Below are 24036 nucleotides of genomic sequence, written 5' to 3' on the forward strand. Positions count from 1 at the left end.
CTTTTTAAAGGCGATTCCCCTGACGTTCACTAAGATAACACTCATGGTAAACACTGGGACTAGCCTCTGTTCTCTCTTGTCCCTTCGTCAGATGATTCAAGTGGAGTCACACAGCTGACATTAGAGCCTTGCCTTTAGGTTTTCCCAGAATTCCCAGTTGTTCCAGAAATCCAAGTTGGAAGATTTCTTGAATCATGAGGAAATAGGCAAGGAATCCGAATTCTTCCAACCAGGATTTCCAGAAATGATCTGATATGACCAAACGTACCGGTATGATAAAAAACCACGAAGATCTTCACTTTGAACTGTAACTTTTATTGAACATTTATTTTCAAAACAACACAGAGGTAAAAAGGTGCATAGATTGCATTGGCATAATGGTACAACTGAACATCAACAGTTCTAACAGCAGAAAGCCTTGTTAAAAGATCAACACAAACCAAGAAAAACTGGAAATCAGAAAATAGTCCATTCAGATACGGAATTAAACTATCGAAACCGGATTATTTTTTAAGAAGTAAAAAAAAATACAATAACATTTGGTTGGTTGTTAAGTTTAGATAATGTACAGCATTAGTATTGCTTAGTTCCTATTGGTCGAGATGCATTTGTAATAGTATGCTCAGTTCCTATTGGTTGAGATGCATCCATAATACATAATGCTTCGTTCCTATTGGTCAAGATGAATTCGTAATACAGAATGCCAGCACCGTTATAAAACATACAAAATGTCTTCCAGATCAGGCCATCATTTAAACTAAACGGAACAAAAAACAAACAAAACAAATATCATCATCTTTCCGTGGTGGAAAGATTATTTCAAACCTTCTAGTTCTTAAAAGTTAATTTCCTTGCATACAGATATTACTTACATGTAGGAAAACCGATTATCTTAGCATTGTTAAAACATATCATGTAGGAAAACCGATTATCTTAGCATTGTTAAAACATATCATGTAGGAAAACTGATTATCTTAGCATTGTTAAAACATATCATGTAGGAAAACTGATTATCTTAGCATTGTTAAAACACATCATGTAGGAAAACTGATTATCTTAGCATTGTTAAAACATATCATGTAGGAAAACTGATTATCTTAGCATTGTTAAAACATATCATGTAGGAAAACTGATTATCTTAGCATTGTTAAAACACATCATGTAGGAAAACTGATTATCTTAGCATTGTTAAAACACATCATGTAGGAAAACTGATTATCTTAGCATTGTTAAAACATATCATGTAGGAAAACTGATTATCTTAGCATTGTTAAAACACATCATGTCCGACACCATTGCTCCAGTTGTTTCACTCTACTGTAGGTTGGGTTCATTATTCACCTCTGCCCAGTGAACAAAATTGGTTGAAAATACAAATTATATACATATTTTCAAACTTTCTCTTTTCCCATCAAGGGAATATAGAAAGTGTTGTTGTGTATTTTGATGTGTTCCTTGCTGTGCCTCTATAATGATTTGGAAGGGGATTCCTGCAGGGCTGGTGTGGCATGGACTGGTCTGGACTGGTCTTTACTTGCATGGACTGGTCTGGACTGGTCTTAGCTGGTTTGGACTGGTCTGGACTGGTCTTTACTGGCTTGAACTGGTCTGGACTGGTCTTAGCTGGTTTGGACGGGTCAGGGCCGGACGTGAGTTTTGGTTGTTGTGGCGTCTCACCAGCCTTGTCTTCCTCCTCCGAACACCAGCTTTAGAAAAGGAGATGGGAGAGACATAGGGAACAATGAGGAGAACGAGAGTAGAAAGGAGTGAAGAAGAAAATGATAGAAACAGGAAGAAGAGAGCGAAAGAAAGGATAATGTTGTGACAGAAAAACAAAACGTGGTGAAAAGAGAAACAGTAACAGAAAGAAGAGAATGAAGAGACAGAGAGGTAGAGCACCAAGATGATCAAGGTATATACATTACGTGAGTATAACAGGGATGTTTAACAGGGGTGGTTAACAGAGGTGGTTAACAGAGATGGTAAACAGGGGTGGTTAACAGAGGTGGTTAACAGAGGTATATACATTATGTGAGTATAACAGAGATGATTCACAGAGATGATTAACAGAGATGGTTAACAGAGATGGTTAACAGAGGTGGTTAACATTGGTGGTTAACAGAGATGTTTAACATTGGTGGTTAACAGAGATGTTTAACAGAGGTGGTTAACAGAGGTGGTTAACAGAGGTGGTTAACAGAGATGGTTAACAGAGATGATTAACAGAGATGGTTAACAGAGATGATTAACAGAGATGATTAACAGAGGTATATACATTATGTGAGCATAACAGAGATGATTAACAGAGATGATTAACAGAGATGGTTAACAGAGATGGTTAACAGAGATGGTTAACAGAGATGGTTAACAGAGATGATTAACAGAGATGATTAACAGAGATGATTAACAGAGATGTTTAACAGAGGTATATACATTACGTGAGTATAACAGAGATGATTAACAGAGGTGGTTAACAGAGATGTTTAACAGAGGTATATACATTAAGTGAGTATAACAGTGGTGGTTAACAGAGATGGTTAACAGAGATGGTTAACAGAGATGGTTAACAGAGGTATATACATTAAGTGAGTATAACAGAGGTGGTTAACAGTGTTCAGTCATTGATGAACGTGTTGAGTAATGTACATTCATTTCACTGATGTGTTGATTAGTGTGTGTGTGTGTGTGCAGTGGTGTAAAGTACTAAGTAAAAATACTTTAAAGAACTACTTAATTCATTTTTTAGGGTATCTGTACTTTAATTTACTATTTATATTTTTGACTACTTTTACTTTTACTTCACTACATTCCTAAAGAAATTTCTGTACTTTTTACTACATACATTTTCCCTGACACCCCAAAGTACTAGTTACAATGTGAATGCTCAGCAGTTGAGGAAAAAGGTATTATATATGTAAATGATGTCTGAGGTTTGGAGTGTTCCCCTGGCTGTCTGTAAATGATGTCTGAGTGTTGGAGTGTTCCCCTGGCTGTCTGTAAATGATGTCTGAGTGTTGGAGTGTGCCCCTGGCTATCTGTAACTGATGTCTGAGTGTTGGAGTGTTCCCCTGGCTATCTGTAAATGATGTCTGAGGGGTTGGAGTGTTCCCCTGGCTATCTGTAACTGATGTCTGAGTGTTGGAGTGTTCCCCTGGCTGTCTGTAAATGATGTCTGAGGTTTGGAGTGTTCCCCTGGCTGTCTGTAAATGATGTCTGAGTGTTGGAGTGTTCCCCTGGCTGTCAAACAAAAGTTATAAAAAAGGAAATAGTGCTTTCTGGTTTGCTAAATATCAGGAAGTTGATGTGTAGCATTTACTTTTACTCAAGTAGTATTTTACTGGTTTACTTTCACTTTTACTATAGTCATTTTATATGAAGGTATCTTTACTTTTACTCAAGTAAGACAATTGAGTACTTTTTCTACCTCTGTGTGTGTTGTGTGAGAGAGTGTGTTGTCATCTATTTATTTACCTGGAGATCTTTTGGCTGGGGCACCCTTACTGCCTCCATCTGTAGAGAGATAGAGAGAGAGATAACATTCCATTACCCAAACTGTCCCTTACTGCCTCCATCTGTAGAGAGATAGAGAGAGAGATAACATTCCATTACCCAAACTGTCCCTTACTGCCTCCATCTGTAGAGAGATAGAGAGAGAGATAACATTCCATTACCCAAACTGTCCCTTACTGCCTCCATCTGTAGAGAGATAGAGAGAGAGATAACATTCCATTACCCAAACTGTCCCTTACTGCCTCCATCTGTAGAGAGAGAGAGAGAGAGAGAGAGAGAGAGATAACATTCCATTACACAAACTGTCCCCTACTCCCTCCATCTGTAGAGAGAGAGAGAGAGAGAGAGAGAGAGAGAGAGAGAGAGAGAGAGAGAGAGAGATAACATTCCATTACACAAACTGTCCCCTACTCCCTCCATCTGTAGAGAGAGAGAGAGAGAGAGATAACATTCCATTACACAAACTGTCCCCTACTCCCTCCATCTGTAGAGAGAGAGAGAGAGAGAGAGAGAGAGAGAGAGAGAGAGAGAGAGAGAGAGAGAGAGAGAGAGAGAGAGAGAGAGACAGACAGACAGACAGACAGACAGACAGACAGACAGACAGACAGACAGACAGACAGACAGACAGACAGACAGACAGACAGACAGACAGACAGACAGACAGACAGACAGACAGACAGACAGACAGACAGAGTACACAGTGGCAATCTAATCATGAGAAAACAAAAAGATAATCACTTGACACATTGGAAAGAACTAACAAAAAAACAGAGCAAACTAGAATTATTTTTGGCCCTAAACAAAGAGTACACAGTGGCAGAATACCTGACCAGGAAAGCTTTGACTATGTACAGACTCAGTGAGTATTGCCTTGCTATTGAGAAAGGCTGCTGTAGGCAGACCTGGTTCTCAAGAGAAGACAGGCTCTGTGCACACTGCCCACAAAATGAGGTGGAAATTGAGCTGCACTTCCTAACTTCCTAACTTTCCATTACTCAAACTGTCCCCTACTGCCTCCATCTGTAGAGAGAGAGAGAGAGATAACATTCCATTTCTCAAACTGTCCCCTACTGCCTCCATCTGTAGAGAGAGAGAGAGAGATAACATTCCATTTCTCAAACTGTCCCCTACTGCCTCCATCTGTAGAGAGAGAGAGAGATAACATTCCATTTCTCAAACTGAAATCATGTCGCTTAAATCCTAATCTATATCTTATGCAAGCACACAATGCAAGACCTCCAATAGCAATGTAAAATGTCCTGTGCATTTACGCTGCAGAACACCCATAAGTGTCATGCCTAACATGTGCAATGCTTTGCAGGGAAGACATCTTGCATAGCTAATTGTGTTATTGCGTTGTGTGTTTAGGCTTAACAGAGATGGTAAACAGAGATGGTAAACAGAGATGATTAACAGAGATGGTAAACAGAAATTAAACAATGCTCTGGTGATTGATTAGAATTTGCCTTATTAAGGCCAGAAAACGTTTTTTTTTTCTCAAGTTAGGTTCTGACCTTGGATTAGTTTGGTGATCCTCTCTGACTCTTGGTCAATCATTCCCGCGTTGCCGTGGATGGTGGTGATCTTAGCGAAATCTGGGCCTGCGGAAGGAAACTGGAGCTGTTAGACTCAAAATGGATGATTCTTGGATCCACAGATACAGTTTCATATTGTAAGATAAAGGTTCCACTACAGAAACAGACCCTAGTCCTGGTCTTATACCCTACTGTAGAATACAGACCCCTAGTCCTGGTCTTATACCCTACTGTAGAATACAAACCCCTAGTCCTGGTCTTATACCCTACTGTAGAATACAGACCCCTAGTCCTGGTCTTATACCCTACTGTAGAATACAGACCCCTAGTCCTGGTCTTATACCCTACTGTAGAATACAGACCCCTAGTCCTGGTCTTATACCCTACTGTAGAATACAGACCCCTAGTCCTGGTCTTATACCCTACTGTAGAATACAGACCCCTAGTCCTGGTCTTATACCCTACTGTAGAATACAGACCCCTAGTCCTGGTCTTATACCCTACTATAGAATACAGACCCCTAGTCCTGGTCTTATACCCTACTGTAGAATACAGACCCCTAGTCCTGGTCTTATACCCTACTGTAGAATACAGACCCCTAGTCTTGGTCTTATACCCTACTGTAGAATACAGACCCCTAGTCCTGGTCTTATACCCTACTGTAGAATACAGACCCCTAGTCCTGGTCTTATACCCTACTGTAGAATACAGACCCCTAGTCCTGGTCTTATACCCTACTGTAGAATACAGACCCCTAGTCCTGGTCTTATACCCTACTGTAGAATACAGACCCCTAGTCCTGGTCTTATACCCTACTGTAGAATACAGACCCCTAGTCCTGGTCTTATACCCTACTGTAGAATACAGACCCCTAGTCCTGGTCTTATACCCTACTGTAGAATACAGACCCCTAGTCCTGGTCTTATACCCTACTGTGCCTTTAGTCTTTGCACATCTGAAGAAGTCAGGTTTGTTAGCAAAATGGTGATGACTCCACTTCACAATCCAACATGGAACCTTCCGCCATTTTGGTTACACCTGTATCTGACTTTCTTCATATCTGCAAACACTGAAGGGTTAGCTGCATTGTTGTTGACTCCTGACCGAGCAAGGAACTACTACGCTTTAATAAGAGGAGAGGATAGAGATGAGATAGAGATGAGATATTTAAGGTGGCCCTACCCTTAATGATCTGAGGCTCGATGAACTTGGTGACCGTTGTGTATCCGGTTGCACCTTAAGAGCAACAGTGGAGAGGGGTGGAGGGGTGATGAAGTCATGTAATGACTGAACAACATGTACTGACAGACAGACAGACAGATACAGTACACACACACCTGGCTATCCCTCCCAGTCCACCACCGCTAACACACACACCTGGCTATGCCTCCCAGTCCACCACCGCTAACACACACACCTGGCTATGCCTCCCAGTCCACCACCGCTAACACACACACCTGGCTATGCCTCCCAGATCACCACATCTAACACACACACCTGGCTATGCCTCCCAGTCCACCACCGCTAACACACACACCTGGCTATGCCTCCCAGTCCACCACCGCTAACACACACACCTGGCTATGCCTCCCAGTCCACCACCGCTAACACACACACCTGGCTATGCCTCCCAGTCCACCACCGCTAACACACACACCTGGCTATGCCTCCCATTCCACCACCGCTAACACACACACCTGGCTATGCCTCCCAGTCCACCACCGCTAACACACACACCTGGCTATGCCTCCCAGTCCACCACCGCTAACACACACACCTGGCTATGCCTCCCAGTCCACCACCGCTAACACACACACCTGGCTATGCCTCCCAGTCCACCACCGCTAACACACACACCTGGCTATGCCTCCCAGTCCACCACCGCTAACACACACACCTGGCTATGCCTACCAGTCCACAGACAGACAGACAGACAGAAAAACACACAGAAAAACACATAGAGAGTAGTGTATGGAGGTTGGAGTAGTGTATGGTGGTTGGAGTAGTGTATGGAGGTTGGAGTAGTGTATGGAGGTTGGAGTAGTGTATGGAGGTTGGAGTAGTGTATGGAGGTTGGAGTAGTGTATGGAGGTTGGAGTAGTGTATGGAGGTTGGAGTAGTATATGGTGGTTGGAGTAGTGTATGGAGGTTGGAGTAGTGTATGGAGGTTGGAGTAGTGTATGGAGGTTGGAGTAGTGTATGGAGGTTGGAGTAGTGTATGGAGGTTGGAGTAGGTTATGGAGGTTGGAGTAGTATATGGTGGTTGGAGTAGTGTATGGTGGTTGGAGTAGTGTATGGAGGTTGGAGTAGTGTATGGTGGTTGGAGTAGTGTATGGTGGTTGGAGTAGTGTATGGTGGTTGGAGTAGTGTGTGGTGGTTGGAGTAGTGTATGGAGGTTGGAGTAGTGTATGGAGGTTGGAGTAGTGTATGGTCGTTGGAGTAGTGTTTGGAGGTTGGAGTAGTGTGTGGTGCTTGGAGTAGTGTATGGAGGTTGGAGTAGTGTATGGTCGTTGGAGTAGTGTTTGGAGGTTGGAGTAGTGTATGGTGGTTGGAGTAGTGTGTGGTGCTTGGAGTAGTGTATGGAGGTTGGAGTACTGTATGGAGTAGTGTATGGTGGTTGGAGTAGTGAATGGAGGTTGGAGTAGTGTATGGTGGTTGGAGTAGTGTATGGAGGTTGGAGTAGTGTGTGGTGGTTGGAGTAGTGTATGGAGGTTGGAGTAGTGTATGGTGGTTGGAGTAGTGTGTGGTGCTTGGAGTAGTGTATGGAGGTCGGAGTAGTGTATGGTCGTTGGAGTAGTGTTTGGAGGTTGGAGGTTGGAGTAGTGTATGGTGGTTGGAGTAGTGTATGGAGGTTGGAGTAGTGTATGGAGGTTGGAGTAGTGTATGGAGGTTGGAGTAGTGTATGGTCGTTGGAGTAGTGTTTGGAGGTTGGAGGTTGGAGTAGTGTATGGTGGTTGGAGTAGTGTATGGAGGTTGGAGTAGTGTATGGAGGTTGGAGTAGTGTATGGAGGTTGGAGTAGTGTATGGTCGTTGGAGTAGTGTATGGTGGTTGGAGTAGTGTATGGAGTAGTGAATGGAGGTTGGAGTAGTGTATGGAGGTTGGAGTAGTGTTTGGAGGTTGGAGGTTGGAGTAGTGTATGGTCGTTGGAGTAGTGTTTGGAGGTTGGTGGTTGGAGTATTGTATGGAGGTTGGAGTAGTGTATGATGGTTGGAGTAGTGAATGGAGGTTGGAGTAGTGTATGGAGGTTGGAGTAGTGTATGGATGTTGGAGTAGTGTATGGAGGTTGGAGTAGTGTATGGAGGTTGGAGTAGTGTATGGTGGTTGGAGTAGTGAATGGAGTAGTGTATGGAGGTTGGAGTAGTGTATGGTGGTTGGAGTAGTGTATGGTGGTTGGAGTAGTGTATGGTGGTTGGAGTAGTGTATGGTGGTTGGAGTAGTGTGTGGTGGTTGGAGTAGTGTATGGAGGTTGGAGTAGTGTATGGAGGTTGGAGTAGTGTATGGTCGTTGGAGTAGTGTTTGGAGGTTGGAGTAGTGTGTGGTGCTTGGAGTAGTGTATGGAGGTTGGAGTAGTGTATGGTCGTTGGAGTAGTGTTTGGAGGTTGGAGTAGTGTATGGTGGTTGGAGTAGTGTGTGGTGCTTGGAGTAGTGTATGGAGGTTGGAGTAGTGTATGGAGTAGTGTATGGTGGTTGGAGTAGTGAATGGAGGTTGGAGTAGTGTATGGTGGTTGGAGTAGTGTATGGAGGTTGGAGTAGTGTGTGGTGGTTGGAGTAGTGTATGGAGGTTGGAGTAGTGTATGGTGGTTGGAGTAGTGTGTGGTGCTTGGAGTAGTGTATGGAGGTCGGAGTAGTGTATGGTCGTTGGAGTAGTGTTTGGAGGTTGGAGGTTGGAGTAGTGTATGGTGGTTGGAGTAGTGTATGGAGGTTGGAGTAGTGTATGGAGGTTGGAGTAGTGTATGGAGGTTGGAGTAGTGTATGGTCGTTGGAGTAGTGTTTGGAGGTTGGAGGTTGGAGTAGTGTATGGTGGTTGGAGTAGTGTATGGAGGTTGGAGTAGTGTATGGAGGTTGGAGTAGTGTATGGAGGTTGGAGTAGTGTATGGTCGTTGGAGTAGTGTATGGTGGTTGGAGTAGTGTATGGAGTAGTGAATGGAGGTTGGAGTAGTGTATGGAGGTTGGAGTAGTGTTTGGAGGTTGGAGGTTGGAGTAGTGTATGGTCGTTGGAGTAGTGTTTGGAGGTTGGTGGTTGGAGTATTGTATGGAGGTTGGAGTAGTGTATGATGGTTGGAGTAGTGAATGGAGGTTGGAGTAGTGTATGGAGGTTGGAGTAGTGTATGGATGTTGGAGTAGTGTATGGAGGTTGGAGTAGTGTATGGAGGTTGGAGTAGTGTATGGTGGTTGGAGTAGTGAATGGAGTAGTGTATGGAGGTTGGAGTAGTGTATGGTGGTTGGAGTAGAGTATGGTCGTTGGAGTAGTGTATTGAGTAGTGTATGGAGGTTGGAGTAGTGTATAGAGGTTGGAGTAGTGTATAGAGGTTATCCAATACATGATCTAATATGAATACATAGAGCTTTGTTTGAGGGACGTCTGTGTACCGTTACTAACACGGCGTCTCAAATGGCACCCTATTCACTATATAAAAGTTGAATTTATTTTTTATTATTTTAACCTACTTTTGTCCAGGGCCCATAGCTCTGTTCCAAAATAGTCCACTTTATAGGGAATCTGCTGCCATTTGGAACACATGCTAAATTATGTTATAAATGTGTCATAATGGTAAAATTACTAACGCCATAAAAATGTCTCCTCTAGAATGGTTGTTTTACCAATTAGAAATGGGCTCGTGAATAATTAGGCATCAATATGTATAGATGACAATTTCAGTCAGAGAATATTGCAGACAAAAATACAACGTTACATTACAAAAACAACAGGGTAGAACTGGCAAACAATTCCCTTACTGAGACTTGCAAAATGTTTTTGGGCAGATACACCCTAGCATACAATTTTATTGATTACAATTTTAGGTCCATGTTGCTTCAGAAGTAAAATAATGCTCTGAAAGATATATCTCTACCTGTTACTATTTCACAATAACAGGGTTTTAATTGACACTTCTGCTCTTAGCTACCAAGAGCAGGGGTGAATCTGCCGTAATACAGTGCAATTAGCCAAGAAATCATCTAGATGACTGACACATGCAGGAGGTCCCTTCACAGCAGATAATACCATTCATCTTTTGTCTTCGGATTGGGTTTGCTGCTTTGTTTTCAGGGTTTAGGATCCGATTAGTTAAACTTTTGTTGTATATATCATACTATAAAATTATATTATAGGTATATGAATGTTATTAGCTGCACTTTGGAACATTTTGAGTTCAAGAATAACAGCCTTTTCTTCCCCGAAACTTTAATCTTCATAAAACTATTTGTCCCTAAAAAAAAAAATTGTCCAGGCTTAATATTCACAATCCTCAAAAAGAAAAGTTGTCAGACGGGACCTCTATCAGTTTTCATACTATGGGATGCTTGTTACAAAGAGAGGTAGCCCTTTCGGTTGCCCGGGGAAACGGGTGACGTATACATGCGGTTGTCATGCCACCCATCAGTCATTTGTTTGTTTGTTTACTTCTCCGACAGACTAACCTCCCTCTATGAGTTTCTTGATCTCTTCTTCCTGGAGAATATGAACCTCACTCTCCAGAAACTTCTTTACCTTAGACACCTCTAATTAATGGGACCCAAACATGGCAAAGTCATCATACATCTTGCAGTTGTGGGTGCTGGTTAGATAATTACGTGGCGCCACAACATTGGCCAGAACACAGAGCTCTGTCGTCTGCTAGAGATAGTTTGTCACATGAACCTGGGCACGCAGACGTAGTACTGTAACACTGTGACTTCTATTGGGATGTTGGTTGTCGAATGCCACACGTCATCTCTTAACATCAAGTGCTAAGCAGGAAGGAATGGTTAGATTGTGAACTGCGTGTCAGATTCCTCAACAAATACCTTCCTTGTAGTAACAAGAAAACATCGTTTGATGATGGAACATCAAGCCAATCATTAGTCTTCGGCAACAGAAGCATCTTCACCAACAGTGTCCAAGAGCTTTTGAAAACGTACCAATGTAGTATCTACTCAGTGTGATGGATTACAGGAACACGCCACATACAACATGCCTAGGCTATGTGCATGTATGTAAGATGCATCAGCAGCTGAGATTAACGTGTTCGATAACTATACGGGTAATAATAGGCGGCGATGTGTTTTCATCCGAACAACGTTTTTGCATTTGTTAAAATACATATATTAATATCAATATATATTTATCATACATTAAAATAAATATATTATTATCATACATTAAAATCAAGATATATTTATCATACATTAAAATCAATATATTATTATCATACATTAAAATCAAGATATATTTATCATACACTAAAATCAGTATATTATTATCATACATTAATATCAACATATATTTATCATACATTAAAATCAATATATTATTATCATACATTAAAATCAAGATATATTTATCATACACTAAAATCAGTATATTATTATCATACATTAATATCAATATATATTTATCATACATTAAAATCAATATATTATTATCATACATTAAAATCAGTATATTATTATCATACATTAAAATCAGTATATTATTATCATACATTAAAATCAATATATGATTAATATACATTAGTATAAGTATATTATTATCATACATTAAAATCAGTATATTATTATCATACATTAAAATCAATATATGATTAACATACATTTGTATAAATATATTATTATCATACATTAAAATCCGTATATTACTATCATACATTCGTATAAATATATTATTATCATATATTAAATTCAATATATTATTATCATACATTAGTATCAAAATAATGTTCTCATACATTTACGTCAATAATAATGTTAAGATATATTAATTTCTATAAGGTATCTTTACTGACCTTCTTCCAGAATCCTCTTCATTTCTCCGTCAGTCTCCAGCCCTCCATCTGAGGAACCACTGTGAGCTAAGAGGTGTGAGAGAGAGAGAGAGAGAGAGAGAGAGAGAGAGAGAGAGAGAGAGAGAGAGAGAGAGAGAGAGAGAGAGAGAGAGAGAGAGAGAGAGATGTTTACTAATGTTTCCCTTGTTTATTTCCCTTTTGTTTACTGTCTATTCCATTTGCTTTGGAAATGTAAAGATATGTTTCCCATGCCATAAAGGCCTTTAATTGAATTGAAATTGAATTTAGAGAGAGCGTGAGAGAGAGACAGATGAAGAGAGAAAGGTGAACTCTTTTTTACAGCAATGTTAACAATACAGGGAAACTAAATCTGTTACCATCCAATTGTCTGCAATGTGAAGTATATTTCCAAATGTTACTCTGACCCACCTAATACTGTACACCAGACCAAGAACCAAGGCAAGCTGAGACTCACCAGTAGCTCCAAGCCAAGATTCAAGGCAAGCTGTGACTCACCAGTAGCTCCAACCCAAGACTCAATGCAAGCTGTGACTCACCAGTAGCTCCAAGCCAAGACTCAAGGCAAGCTGTGACTCTCCAGTAGCTCCAAGCCAAGACCCAATGCAAGCTGTGACTCACCAGTAGCTCCAAGCCAAGACCCAATGCAAGCTGTAACTCACCAGTAGCTCACGATCCACCAATGTTTAATAATGGAACTTACTCTCAATAACTCTGGTGACCTTTGTGATGCTTGGTTCTCCCTCGATCACCCTGGTCACTGTAGTGAATGTGGGCTCACCCTCGACGACCACCTTGGTTATTTTGGGTTCTGTTTCGATGACCCTTGTTACCTTGGTGAAGGTTGGCTCGCCCTCAACGACTCGAGTAACCTTGGTGATAATGGGTTCGCCCTCGATGACCCTGGTAACCTTGGTGACAGTTGGCTCTCCTTTAATCACTCTGGTCACTTTTGTGATTTCAGGCACTGGAGAGAAAGAAAGTGAATATTATTATTTATTGTTTTATAAACCTCTGTGTCTGTGGGCATATCACCCCAGAAACGACGGTGAGTATGTTTTTTCCGCTAAGTTTTGATGTATTGGAAATGTGAAAAATATATTGATTAAAAAAATAACCATTTATAAATACAAAAGGTTGATAAAGCAGCATCTGCCTGAGTGAGACCCTACTAGTACCCATGGCAACGCATTAGACCCCTTCAATCTCCTCAATTCCAAAACCCCTCGAACCACCTCAAACCCCCCAAACACCTCGAACCCCTCAAACACCTCCAACCCCTCAAACACCTCGAACCCCTCAAACCTCTTGTTGTTACTGATACTAGACTACCATCAGCTGTGGGCTACCATATTTATGCAGTGAAACAGCACTACAGCATGTTTCATCCCTGTGTGGATATACAGTGCTGGGTAACACTTTATTTTGAAATAACGATCTACTAACCCCAACCCTAACCCTAGTCCTAACCTTAACTCTTATCCTAACCCTAACCCTAGTCCTAACCTTAACTCTTATCCTAACCCTAACTCTTATCCTAACACTAAACAGAAATGCAATGGTTCATTGGATCAGTCTAAAACTTTGCGTATACACTGCTCCCATCTAGTGGCAAAAATCTACATTGCACCTGGGCTAGAATAATACATTATGGCCTTTCTCTTGCATTTCAAAGATGATGGTACAAAAAACGGTTCATTTTTTCTTTGTATTATCTTTTACCAGATCGAATGTGTTATATTCTCCTACATTCCATTCACATTCCCACAAACTTCAAAGTGTTTCCTTTCAAATGGTACCAAGGATATGCATATCCTTGCTTCAGGGCCTGAGCTACAGGCAGTTAGATTTGGGTATGTCATTTTTAGGCAAAACAAGGGGGCGGATCTTTATTAAGGGATCAAGGGGATTGGTGCATGTTTTAAAGAAATGCACCTCAAGATTAGAGTGAAGCTAAATGGAGAAAGAAAGTTCTACACTGAGTTTGTAAAACTGTAAAAAGACCAGCATGTTAGTGCTGTTTTTATGTACAATGTTGTCAACAACATGAGGTTGCTGCTACTCCATTCCATATTGCAGAATGCAGACTTTTGATCGCATTAACCCACACTTAGTCCCCTCGTTTGGTGATTGGCATTGAGGCTGTGACAATGAAAAGGCAGCAGGCAGGCTACAGTTTGTTTTAGCAGCGACGTTTGGTAGGGTGATCTGATTTCTAACGATGAAAATCATTCTCCAAATGTGTAAGTTCGATTCTAGAGAGGGGACGTTGAATAGAAACATCAGTTGGTTAGGGTGTAGGGGCAGATCTATGTCATTGTGGTTGGGTTGCACCAACATGGTTTAAATTAATCTAGGATTAGAGCTAATCTAGGTTTTATACATGTAGGTTTATAATTCATCAGAGATGTGTTGCACCACTTCATTTAGATCCTAGATCAGTAAATCTATGATTAGCGGTTTTAAAGTATGATTAGTGACGTGTTACACCAATATATGAGGTATTTCAGCAGTGACCCACCCCCCTCAGAGAGAGAGTCACAGCTACATGCGAGCTCTCACATTTTTCAACATGTTTTCTTTTACTAAAGGATAGATTTGGAGTTGGATAAACTTGAATTTTTCGGCAGGGACATATGCAGGATGCTACCCTCTACAGCATGGCCTTCGCTCCGGATCAAAACGCCAAACCTACAACCTAATTTTGACCAAAATTAACCGGAGAGATTACTGCTACCAAGGTTTCCTTTTTCCATGCTATATAGAGGGTGCTCTAGCAAACAAACAGCAGAGACCTGAGGACACCATCCAACCTGGAACTGAGTGAGTACTGTTTGGTCTGATGCTATTTTGAAAGTCAAGAAGAAAAAGAAAAATGTAAAAAATGTCAAATTAAGGACATTACAATTATATATTTTACTTTATGGGGAATAAATGCTGAGTTAAGGCTGCCAGGCTTGCAAGGACAGACCAGATACAACTTCAATTAGTACTGAGGTGTGAAGTAAAAGGTGTCGAGGCTTTTGGGCCCAACAAGTGGCAGGAGTCTTCTGTTCAAAGACCATCCACTGGCATTTTCTACAAGAAATCTGCCTCCAGAAATAAAAGCTTCTCCCAAGTGGGTGTGACACCTCCTCCCGTTGCCTGCTGCACTGCTGCTTGGATTCGACCTGGTGATCTGTTCACCGTCTGCCCTGGCCTGTCTCCCCCTGTCTGGTACAGGTACCTCCAACACACTCACCCCTCTCTCCCGAGCTTCTGCTCGCCTCCAGCACACACACACTGTTGGGGCGAGTGACTCTGAACTCTGAACAATGGCTAGCCCCAAGTCATTATATATTAACAACTTTTCTTGTGCATTTTGCTATTTTGCTATTTGCCTCATGACTTCTTCATGCTTTGTTGACTATGAACTTTCTTTACCCAACCGCGGGACAGACTATGTTTGTTCCCACACTCTGGACTCTGACTCTCTATTGGTTACATGGACTCTTGGCCTCCCATCATATTCTAACCATCTCTCGCCGGCTTTGTATTCATGTTACCTGATGAAATTGCTGTACAATATGATCTTGTTGCCATCTAATGCACATTCAAATGTTATAAATCAGCACTGCAGAGTTCTCCCTGTCCTCTGCCGTGCCTTGATTGTATTACTGTTGATGATGTCTGGAAATGTGCATGTACACCCTGGCCCATCTACTGTTGCTAGCGCCAATTCTGACTTGTGCTCTGATATCTGCTTCACTGATTTCTGCTCTCGTAAAAGCCTGGTTTTCTGCACGTTAAAACTAGAAGCTTAGTACCTAAAATGGATCAATTGAAAGTGTGGGTTCACAGCTCCAATCCAGATGTGTTGGTCATTACTGAGATGTGGTTAAGGAAGAGTGTTTACAATAATGATGATAACCTTTCTGTTTATAACCTTTTTCGGCAAGACAGATCTTCCAAAGGTGGGGGAGTGTCAATTTTTACCAAGGATCACCTTCAGTGCTCGGTTGTCTCCACCAAGTCTGTCCCCAAACAATTTGATTTGCTGGTTTTAAGCATTAAACTTTCAAATAGCTCTTTGTTGACTGTTGCTGGGTACTATTGTCCTCCATCAGCCTGTATCCTACCTTCCCTAAGGTCTCTCCTGGCCCCTTACACTAAGTCTGAATTTATCCTGCTAGGTGACCTAAAACAGGACATACTTAAACCACCTGACCAAGTCTGCTAAATTACTTAAATGTAATGTTAAATGTCTTAAAGCAATAGGACCTTCTAAATCTTTCTCAGATTATTACCAATCCCACAAGGTATGACTCCAAACACCCATAAAAGGCTACTCTCCATGATGTTATCCTCACAAATAATCCTGATAGGTATCAGTCTGGTGTTTTCTGTAATGACCTTAGTGATCACTGTTTTACAGCTTGTGTTCGTAATGGCTGCTCAGTGAAACAATTTTTCCTGATTTGCCATAGACGCTTGCTAAAAAACTTTAATGAGCAAGCCTTCCTTTATGAACTGGCCTCTGTAAAATGGTATAAGAATCAGCTTGTCGAAGACGCTTGGAATGTATTTTTTGATACTTTCAGTGGTATTGTTAATTTTTATAAACATGCTCTCATAAAGGAAATTAGATTTAAAAACAGGTTCAGCCCCTGGTTCGACCGTAATCTTGCAGAGTTACTCCACCTCAAGAATTGCATTTGGCTAAAGGCTCAGCACACACATACTCATGCTGACTGGCTCTCGTTCAGGCAAATGAGAAAAAAGTGCACTCACGCTATCCGGAAGGCCAAAGTTAGTTACTTTAAGGAGCAGTTCTCTCTCTGTGGGTCCAACCCCAAGAAGTTCTGGAAAACGGTTAAAGACCTGGAGGATAAATCCTCCTCCTCACAGCTGCCCATGTCCCTTAATGTTGAGGATGTGGTTGTTACTGACAAGAAGCATATGGCTGAGATCTTTAATCACCACTTCATTAAGTCAGGATTGCTATTTGACTCAGCCACTCCTTTTAATGTGACTATCCCCAAGGCTTCTCCCTCTTTTTCCCCTGACCCAATACAAAGTTTTCCCCTGCAGGCAGTCACTGAGTCCGAGATGCTAAAGGAGCTCCTGAAACTTGACCCCCAAAAAACATCTGGGTCAGATGGTTTGGACCCTTCCTTCTTTAAGGTTGCTACCCTTATCAATGCCAAGCCTATCTCCAACCTTTTTTAACCTGTCTCTCCTTCCTGGGCAGGTTCCCATTGCTTGGAAGGCAGCCATGGTTCATCCTTTATTTAAAGGGGGAGATGTTATCTGTTATAGGCCTATTTCTAAGTGTTGGAAAACTTGTCAATAATCAACTGACTGGCTTTCTTGATGTCTATAGTAGTCTCTCTGGTATGCGGTTTGGTTTCCGCTCAGGTTATGGATGTGTCACTGCAACCTTAAAGGTCCTCAATGATGTCACAATTGCCGTTGATTCTAAGCAATGTTGTGCTGCTATTTTTATTGACTTGGCCAAAGCTTTAGATATGGTAGACCATTCCATTCTTGTGGGCCTGCTAAGGAGTATTGGTGTCTCTGAGGGGTCTTTGGCCTGGTTCGCTAACTACATCTCTCAAAGAATGCAGTGTATAAAGGTATAAAGTCAGAAAATCTGCTATCTCAGCCACTGCCTGTCACCAAGAGAGTACCCCAAGGCTCGATCCTAGGCCCCACGCTCTTTTCAATTTACATCAACAACATAGCTCAGGCAGTAGGATGCTCTCTCATCCATTTATATGCAGGTTATACTTTCTTATACTCAACTGGACCCTCCCCAGATTTTGTGTTAAATGCTCTACAACAAAGCTTTCTTAGTGTCCAACAATGTTTCTCTACCCTTAACCTTGTTCTGAACACCTCCAAAACAAAGGTCATGTGGTTTGGTAAGAAGAATGGCCCTCTCCCCACAGGTGTGATTACTACCGCTGAGGGTTTAGAGCTTGACCTCATACAGGTACTTGGGAGTATGGCTAGACGGTGCACTGTCCTTCTCTCAGCACATATCAAAGCTGCAGGCTAAAGTTAAAACTAGACTTGGATCCCTCTATCGTAATAGCTCCTCTTTCACCCCAGCTGCCAAACTAACCCTGATTCAGATGACCATCCCAACCATTCTAGATTACGGAGACATCATTTATAGATCGGCAGGTAAGGGTGCTCTCGAGCAGGTAGATGTTCTTTACCTTTCAGCCATCAGTTTTGCCACCAATGCTCCTTATAGGACACATCTCTGCACTCTATACTCCTCTGTAAACTGGTCATCTCTGTTTACCTGTCGCAAGACCCACTGGTTGACGCTTATTTATAAAACCCTCTTAGGCCTCAATCCCCCCTATCTGAGATACCTACTGCAGCCCTCATCCTCCACGTACAACATCCGTTCTGCCAGTCACATTCTGTTAAAGTTCCTCAAAGCACACACATCCCTGGGTCGTTCCTCTTTCCAGTTCGCTGCAGCTAGCGTCTGGAACGAGCTGCAACAAAAACTCAAACTGGACAGTTTTATCTCAATCTCTTCATTCAAAGAATCAATCATGGACACTCTTACTGACAGTTGTGGCTGCTTTGTGTGATGTATTGTTGTCTCTGCCTTCTTGCCCTTTGTGCTGTTGTCTGTGCCCAATACTTTTTTTGATCATGTTTTGTGCTACTACCATGTTATGTTGCAGACATGTTGTTGTTATGTTGTGTTGCTACCACGTTGTGTTGTCATGTGTTGCTGCCTTGCTATGTTGCTGTCTTAGGTCTCTCTTAAAGTTGTGTTGTCTCTCTTGTCGTGATGTGTGTTTTGTCCTATATTTCTATTTTATTTATTTAACATTTTTAATCCTAGCCTTTTGATACGCCATCATTGTAAATAAGAATTTGTTCTTAACTAACTTGCCTAGTTAAATAAAGGTTAAATAAATACAATTTCATGAGTTGAATCGAAGTAGCTAGCCTACTTTGAAAAATGAGGCCACAAAGTTGCTGTTTCTTGATAAAATAATAACAATGGAACGTAAGAACCACTGCAACTCTATTGTGAAAGAATCTCATTGGTTGGCTGATTTGAATCCATTATTTGCCAGAACTAGACAGAAAATGAAATTCGTTAGCTAACGTTAGCTACTGTAGCTAGCTAGTTTATAAACCAAGCTAGCTAGCATACAATATTATTTATTATTTTCACTACCTAACACTATTTTGCCATTTATTATTTGTCCGCTAGCCACCTGATCTATGGTAAGTCAAAGAAGTTCAAAATTCAGTAAGCATAAATAACTGGTAAATATCAATTCTTATAATGCACGTTAAAACTAACGTAAATGCTAACGTTATCAGGCCCGTTACAGCATGTTGCGTAACAATTATTCTCTGAGGAACTCGTTTTGATCTCTCCACAGTAGATATGCTGAAATTTTATCAGTTAAACCACCTCAAGTGGCAGTTTAGAATTCATCTCCAATCTAAGTTAATATAATTTTAAGCCAACAGGCTTAAAATGTATACAGGTTAAAAGTGAAAACTACACTTAGATTAGAGTAAGGATTTTATTTAACTAGGATTAATTTAAAAATAGGTTTAACATTTGGTACAACAGGATTAACAGATAAACCTTGATTTAACCCTGTTTAAGAGTTAATCCATGTTGGTGCATCCCACCCCTTGTCTTCATGGGATTTTATGGTCTAGTTACTTTATTAAATCAGTGGAACAATTATCATTCTTAACAATGGGCTAAAATATAGGGTTAATAATAAAGGGACCCAGTGCTGCATCATCTATAATAAAGGGACCCAGAGCTGCATCATCTATAATAAAGGGACCCAGTGCTGCAGCATCTATAATAAAGGGACCCAGAGCTGCATCATCTATAATAAAGGGACCCAGTGTTGCAGCATCTATAATAAAGGGACCCAGTGTTGCAGCATCTATAATAAAGGGACCCAGTGCTGCAACATCTATAATAAAGGGACCCAGTGTTGCAGCATCTATAATAAAGGGACCCAGTGTTGCAGCATCTATAATAAAGGGACCCAGTGTTGCAGCATCTATAATAAAGGGACCCAGTGCTGCAACATCTATAATAAAGGGACCCAGTGTTGCAGCATCTATAATAAAGGGACCCAGTGTTGCAGCATCTATAATAAAGGGACCCAGTGTTTCAGCATCTATAATAAAGGGACCCAGTGCTGCAGCATCTATAATAAAGGGACCCAGTGCTGCAGCATCTATAATAAAGGGACCCAGTGCTGCAGCATCTATAATAAAGGGACCCAGTGATGCAGCATCTATAATAAAGGGACCCAGTGCTGCAGCATCTATAATAAAGAGACCCAGTGCTGCAGCATCTATAATAAAGGGACCCAGTGCTGCAGCATCTATAATAAAGGGACCCAGTGCTGCAGCATCTATAATAAAGAGACCCAGTGCTGCAGCATCTATAATAAAGGGACCCAGTGCTGCAGCATCTATAATAAAGGGACCCAGTGATGCAGCATCTATAATAAAGGGACCCAGTGCTGCAGCATCTATAATAAAGAGACCCAGTGCTGCAGCATCTATAATAAAGAGACCCAGTGCTGCAGCATCTATAATAAAGGGACCCAGTGCTGCAGCATCTATAATAAAGGGACCCAGTGCTGCAGCATCTATAATAAAGAGACCCAGTGCTGCAGCATCTATAATAAAGGGACCCAGTGCTGCAGCATCTATAATAAAGGGACCCAGTGATGCAGCATCTATAATAAAGGGACCCAGTGCTGCAGCATCTATAATAAAGAGACCCAGTGCTGCAGCATCTATAATAAAGAGACCCAGTGCTGCAGCATCTATAATAAAGGGACCCAGTGCTGCAGCATCTATAATAAAGGGAGCTGCAGCATCTATAATAAAGGGACCCAGTGCTGCAGCATAAATCAGGGAGAATGACAGTATTCATTGGAGTCATAAATAGCTGACCGGCTGACCCATGTAAACTGTCATCAAAGAGTCTGAGGCTCCCTCCACCTCTCTCGAGGTCTATGGCTGTGTGGCAGAGCAGGTCATGTCTACCGGTAACCACTTCCAGATGGCATCCAAGCCACATGTATGGTTCGGCTCCACGCTGTATTGTCAATCAGGCACTGGTCTTCTCTCTCACTACAGAATGTAGTGGAGGTGCTTTTGGTGATCTAACGCTTCTGTTAGAAAGTTACTGTTAGACTCATATACCACCTCCAGACTCATATACAACCTCCAGACTCATATATCACCTCCAGACTCATATACCACCTCCAGACTCATATACCACCTCCAGACTCATATACCACCTCCAGACTCATATACCACCTCCAGACTCATATACCACCTCCAGACTCATATACCACCTCCAGACTCATATACCACCTCCAGACTGATATACCACCTCCAGACTCATATACCACCTCCAGACTCATTTACCACCTCTAGACTCATTTACCACCTCCAATACCACCTCCAGACTCATATACCACCTCCAGACTCATATACCACCTCCAGACTCATATACCACCTCCAGACTCATATACCACCTCCAGACTCATATACCACCTCCAGACTCATATACCACCTCCAGACTCATATACCACCTCCAGAGTCATATACCACCTCCAGACTCATATACAATCAATTTTATTTTATATAGCCCTTCGTACATCAGATAATATCTCGAAGTGCTGTACAGAAACCCAGCCTAAAACCCCAAACAGCTAGAATGCAGGTGTAGAAGCACGGTGGCTAGGAAAAACTCCCTAGAAAGGCCAAAACCTAGGAAGAAACCTAGAGAGGAACCAGGCTATGAGGGGTGGCCAGTCCTCTTCTGGCTGTGCCGGGTGGAGATTATAACAGAACTATGCCAAGATGTTCAAAAATGTTCATAAGTGACAAGCATGGTCAAATAATAATCATGAATAATTTTCAGTTGGCTTATACCACCTCCAATATTACCTCCAGACTCATATACCACCTCCAGACTCATATTCCACCTCCAATATTACCTCCAGACTCATATACCACCTCCAATACCAAATCCAGACTCATATACCACCTCCAGACTCATATACCACCTCCAGACTCATATACCACCTCCAGACTCATATACCACCTCCAGACTCATATACCACCTCCAGACTCATATACCACCTCCAGACTCATATACCACCTCCAGACTCATATACCACCTCCGGACTCATATAACACCTCCAGACTCATATACAACCTCCAGACTCATATAACACCTCCAGACTCATATAACACCTCCAGACTCATATAACACCTCCAGACTCATATACCACCTCCGGACTCATATAACACCTCCAGACTCATATAACACCTCCAGACTCATATAACACCTCCAGACTCATATAACACCTCCAGACTCATATACCACCTCCAGACTCATATACCACCTCCAGACTCATATACCACCTCTAGACTCATATACCACCTCCAGACTCATATACCACCTCCAGACGCATATACCACCTCCAGACTCATATACCACCTCCAGACTCATATAACTTGAGATGAGCTGAGCCGTGCTGAGATGAGCTGAGCCGTGCTGAGTTGAGACGAGCCGTGCTGAGTTGAGACGAGCCGTGCTGAGGTGTATCGCATCGGCCCTTTTCCACATCTTTCCTTTCCCAACAAGTGGGCAAATGTCTTTGCTACAGACAAAGTTTGTTCTTGTCAGGTACCTTGGGCAGGCTGTGAGCAGACAGTTGGCTACGCTAAATCTTCTGCACTTGACTGTCATTGCCAGCCGCAGCACCAGCCCAGGCTCCAGCTGCAGTCTGTTAACACACACTAATGAGCAGTAATAAGCATGGCCAGCCAGGGAGACACTAATGAGTGTGTGTGTGTGTGTGTGTGTGTGTGTGTGTGTGTGTGTGTGTGTGTGTGTGTTCGCGTGTGAGACATTAATGATGTACTAACAGGGTAATGTAAAGGTGCTGAAGGGTTCTGCCAAAGCAGAAGCATGTGAGTGTGGTGTGTGTGTGTGTGTATGTGTTTGTGTGTGTGTGTGTGTGGTGTGTGAGTGTGGTGTGTGTGTGTGTGTGTGTGTGTGTGTGTGTGTGTGTGTGTGTGTGCGCGTGTGTGTGTGTGTGTATGTATGCGCGTGTGTGTACGTGCGTGCGTGCGTTCGTAAATCCTTCATCGTTCATTACAAACCCAGCAGAGACAGATTGAAGTCCATAAAACCATACTCACTGTACACGAGTTACCATTGCCTTCCCACGGGCACACAGAAGAACAAATAACGACCCCCCGCCAATTATAAAAACAGAGCACAACTTTCAGAGACACAGACCTCTACAAACCACAGTTGGCTGATCAGCACTCAACCTGATATAAAACCTCAGAGTTCTCAGAGTGCATTTTTAAAGGGGCGTCTGCAGTTTAAACAATAACAATGCATATACCCCCACACACCTGGAGTAAAAAAACAAGCTTATATTTTGGATAGACAGTTGAACTAAGCTCATGAGGCATTTATAAGTTACATTCTTCAAGAATCAACGGGTAGATATCATTCATTTAGAAGTTTAAGGAAAAATGGGTACAGCACATCGCAGATTGCCCCTTTAATGAAAGGCAGACAGTCTCTCTCGCTTCCTGATTAGCCTTCACCAAACTGCTTATCCTCAAAGTGCTGTTACCCAATACAGAGAGCCAGGCTTATGTTAGATTGGGCCCAGGCCCAACATGACAGATACTGGCCAGGAGTATCCGTCTCTACTAACGAAACAGTGACAGTTCAAGTACCTCATCAACAAGAGACCTGATTAACGAACATAAACGGAGTCCAGTATTTCATGCGGAAGAAGATACGGATAAAGGGAGGCAGATGAAGTAGTTTATCAGAGCAGCAAGGAGGAACTGCAACACCCTGTCTTTGCCTATGGTAGATACTGTACCACAGAGATATTATACAGGAGTGTAATAGGACCGGATAGAGATATTATAC

At 42.0% G+C, this 24036-nt stretch overlaps 1 protein-coding gene across 1 annotated transcript in view; it reads right to left on the reverse strand.

The window, feature by feature from the left end:
- Nucleotides 1-294: 294 nt before the first annotated feature.
- LOC129864179 (periostin-like) overlaps nt 295-24036 on the reverse strand; it is a gene marked incomplete in the record, with an annotated part of 49983 nt that continues 26241 nt past the window's right edge. The window contains 7 exon segments of the mRNA XM_055936862.1: nt 295-1706; nt 3472-3510; nt 5025-5111; nt 6228-6281; nt 10687-10767; nt 12030-12095; nt 12751-13014. Coding sequence (XP_055792837.1) covers nt 1591-1706; nt 3472-3510; nt 5025-5111; nt 6228-6281; nt 10687-10767; nt 12030-12095; nt 12751-13014 — 707 coding nt within the window.

The sequence above is a fragment of the Salvelinus fontinalis genome, chromosome 10 (genome assembly GCF_029448725.1).
Source record: "Salvelinus fontinalis isolate EN_2023a chromosome 10, ASM2944872v1, whole genome shotgun sequence".
NCBI lineage: Eukaryota > Metazoa > Chordata > Actinopteri > Salmoniformes > Salmonidae > Salvelinus > Salvelinus fontinalis.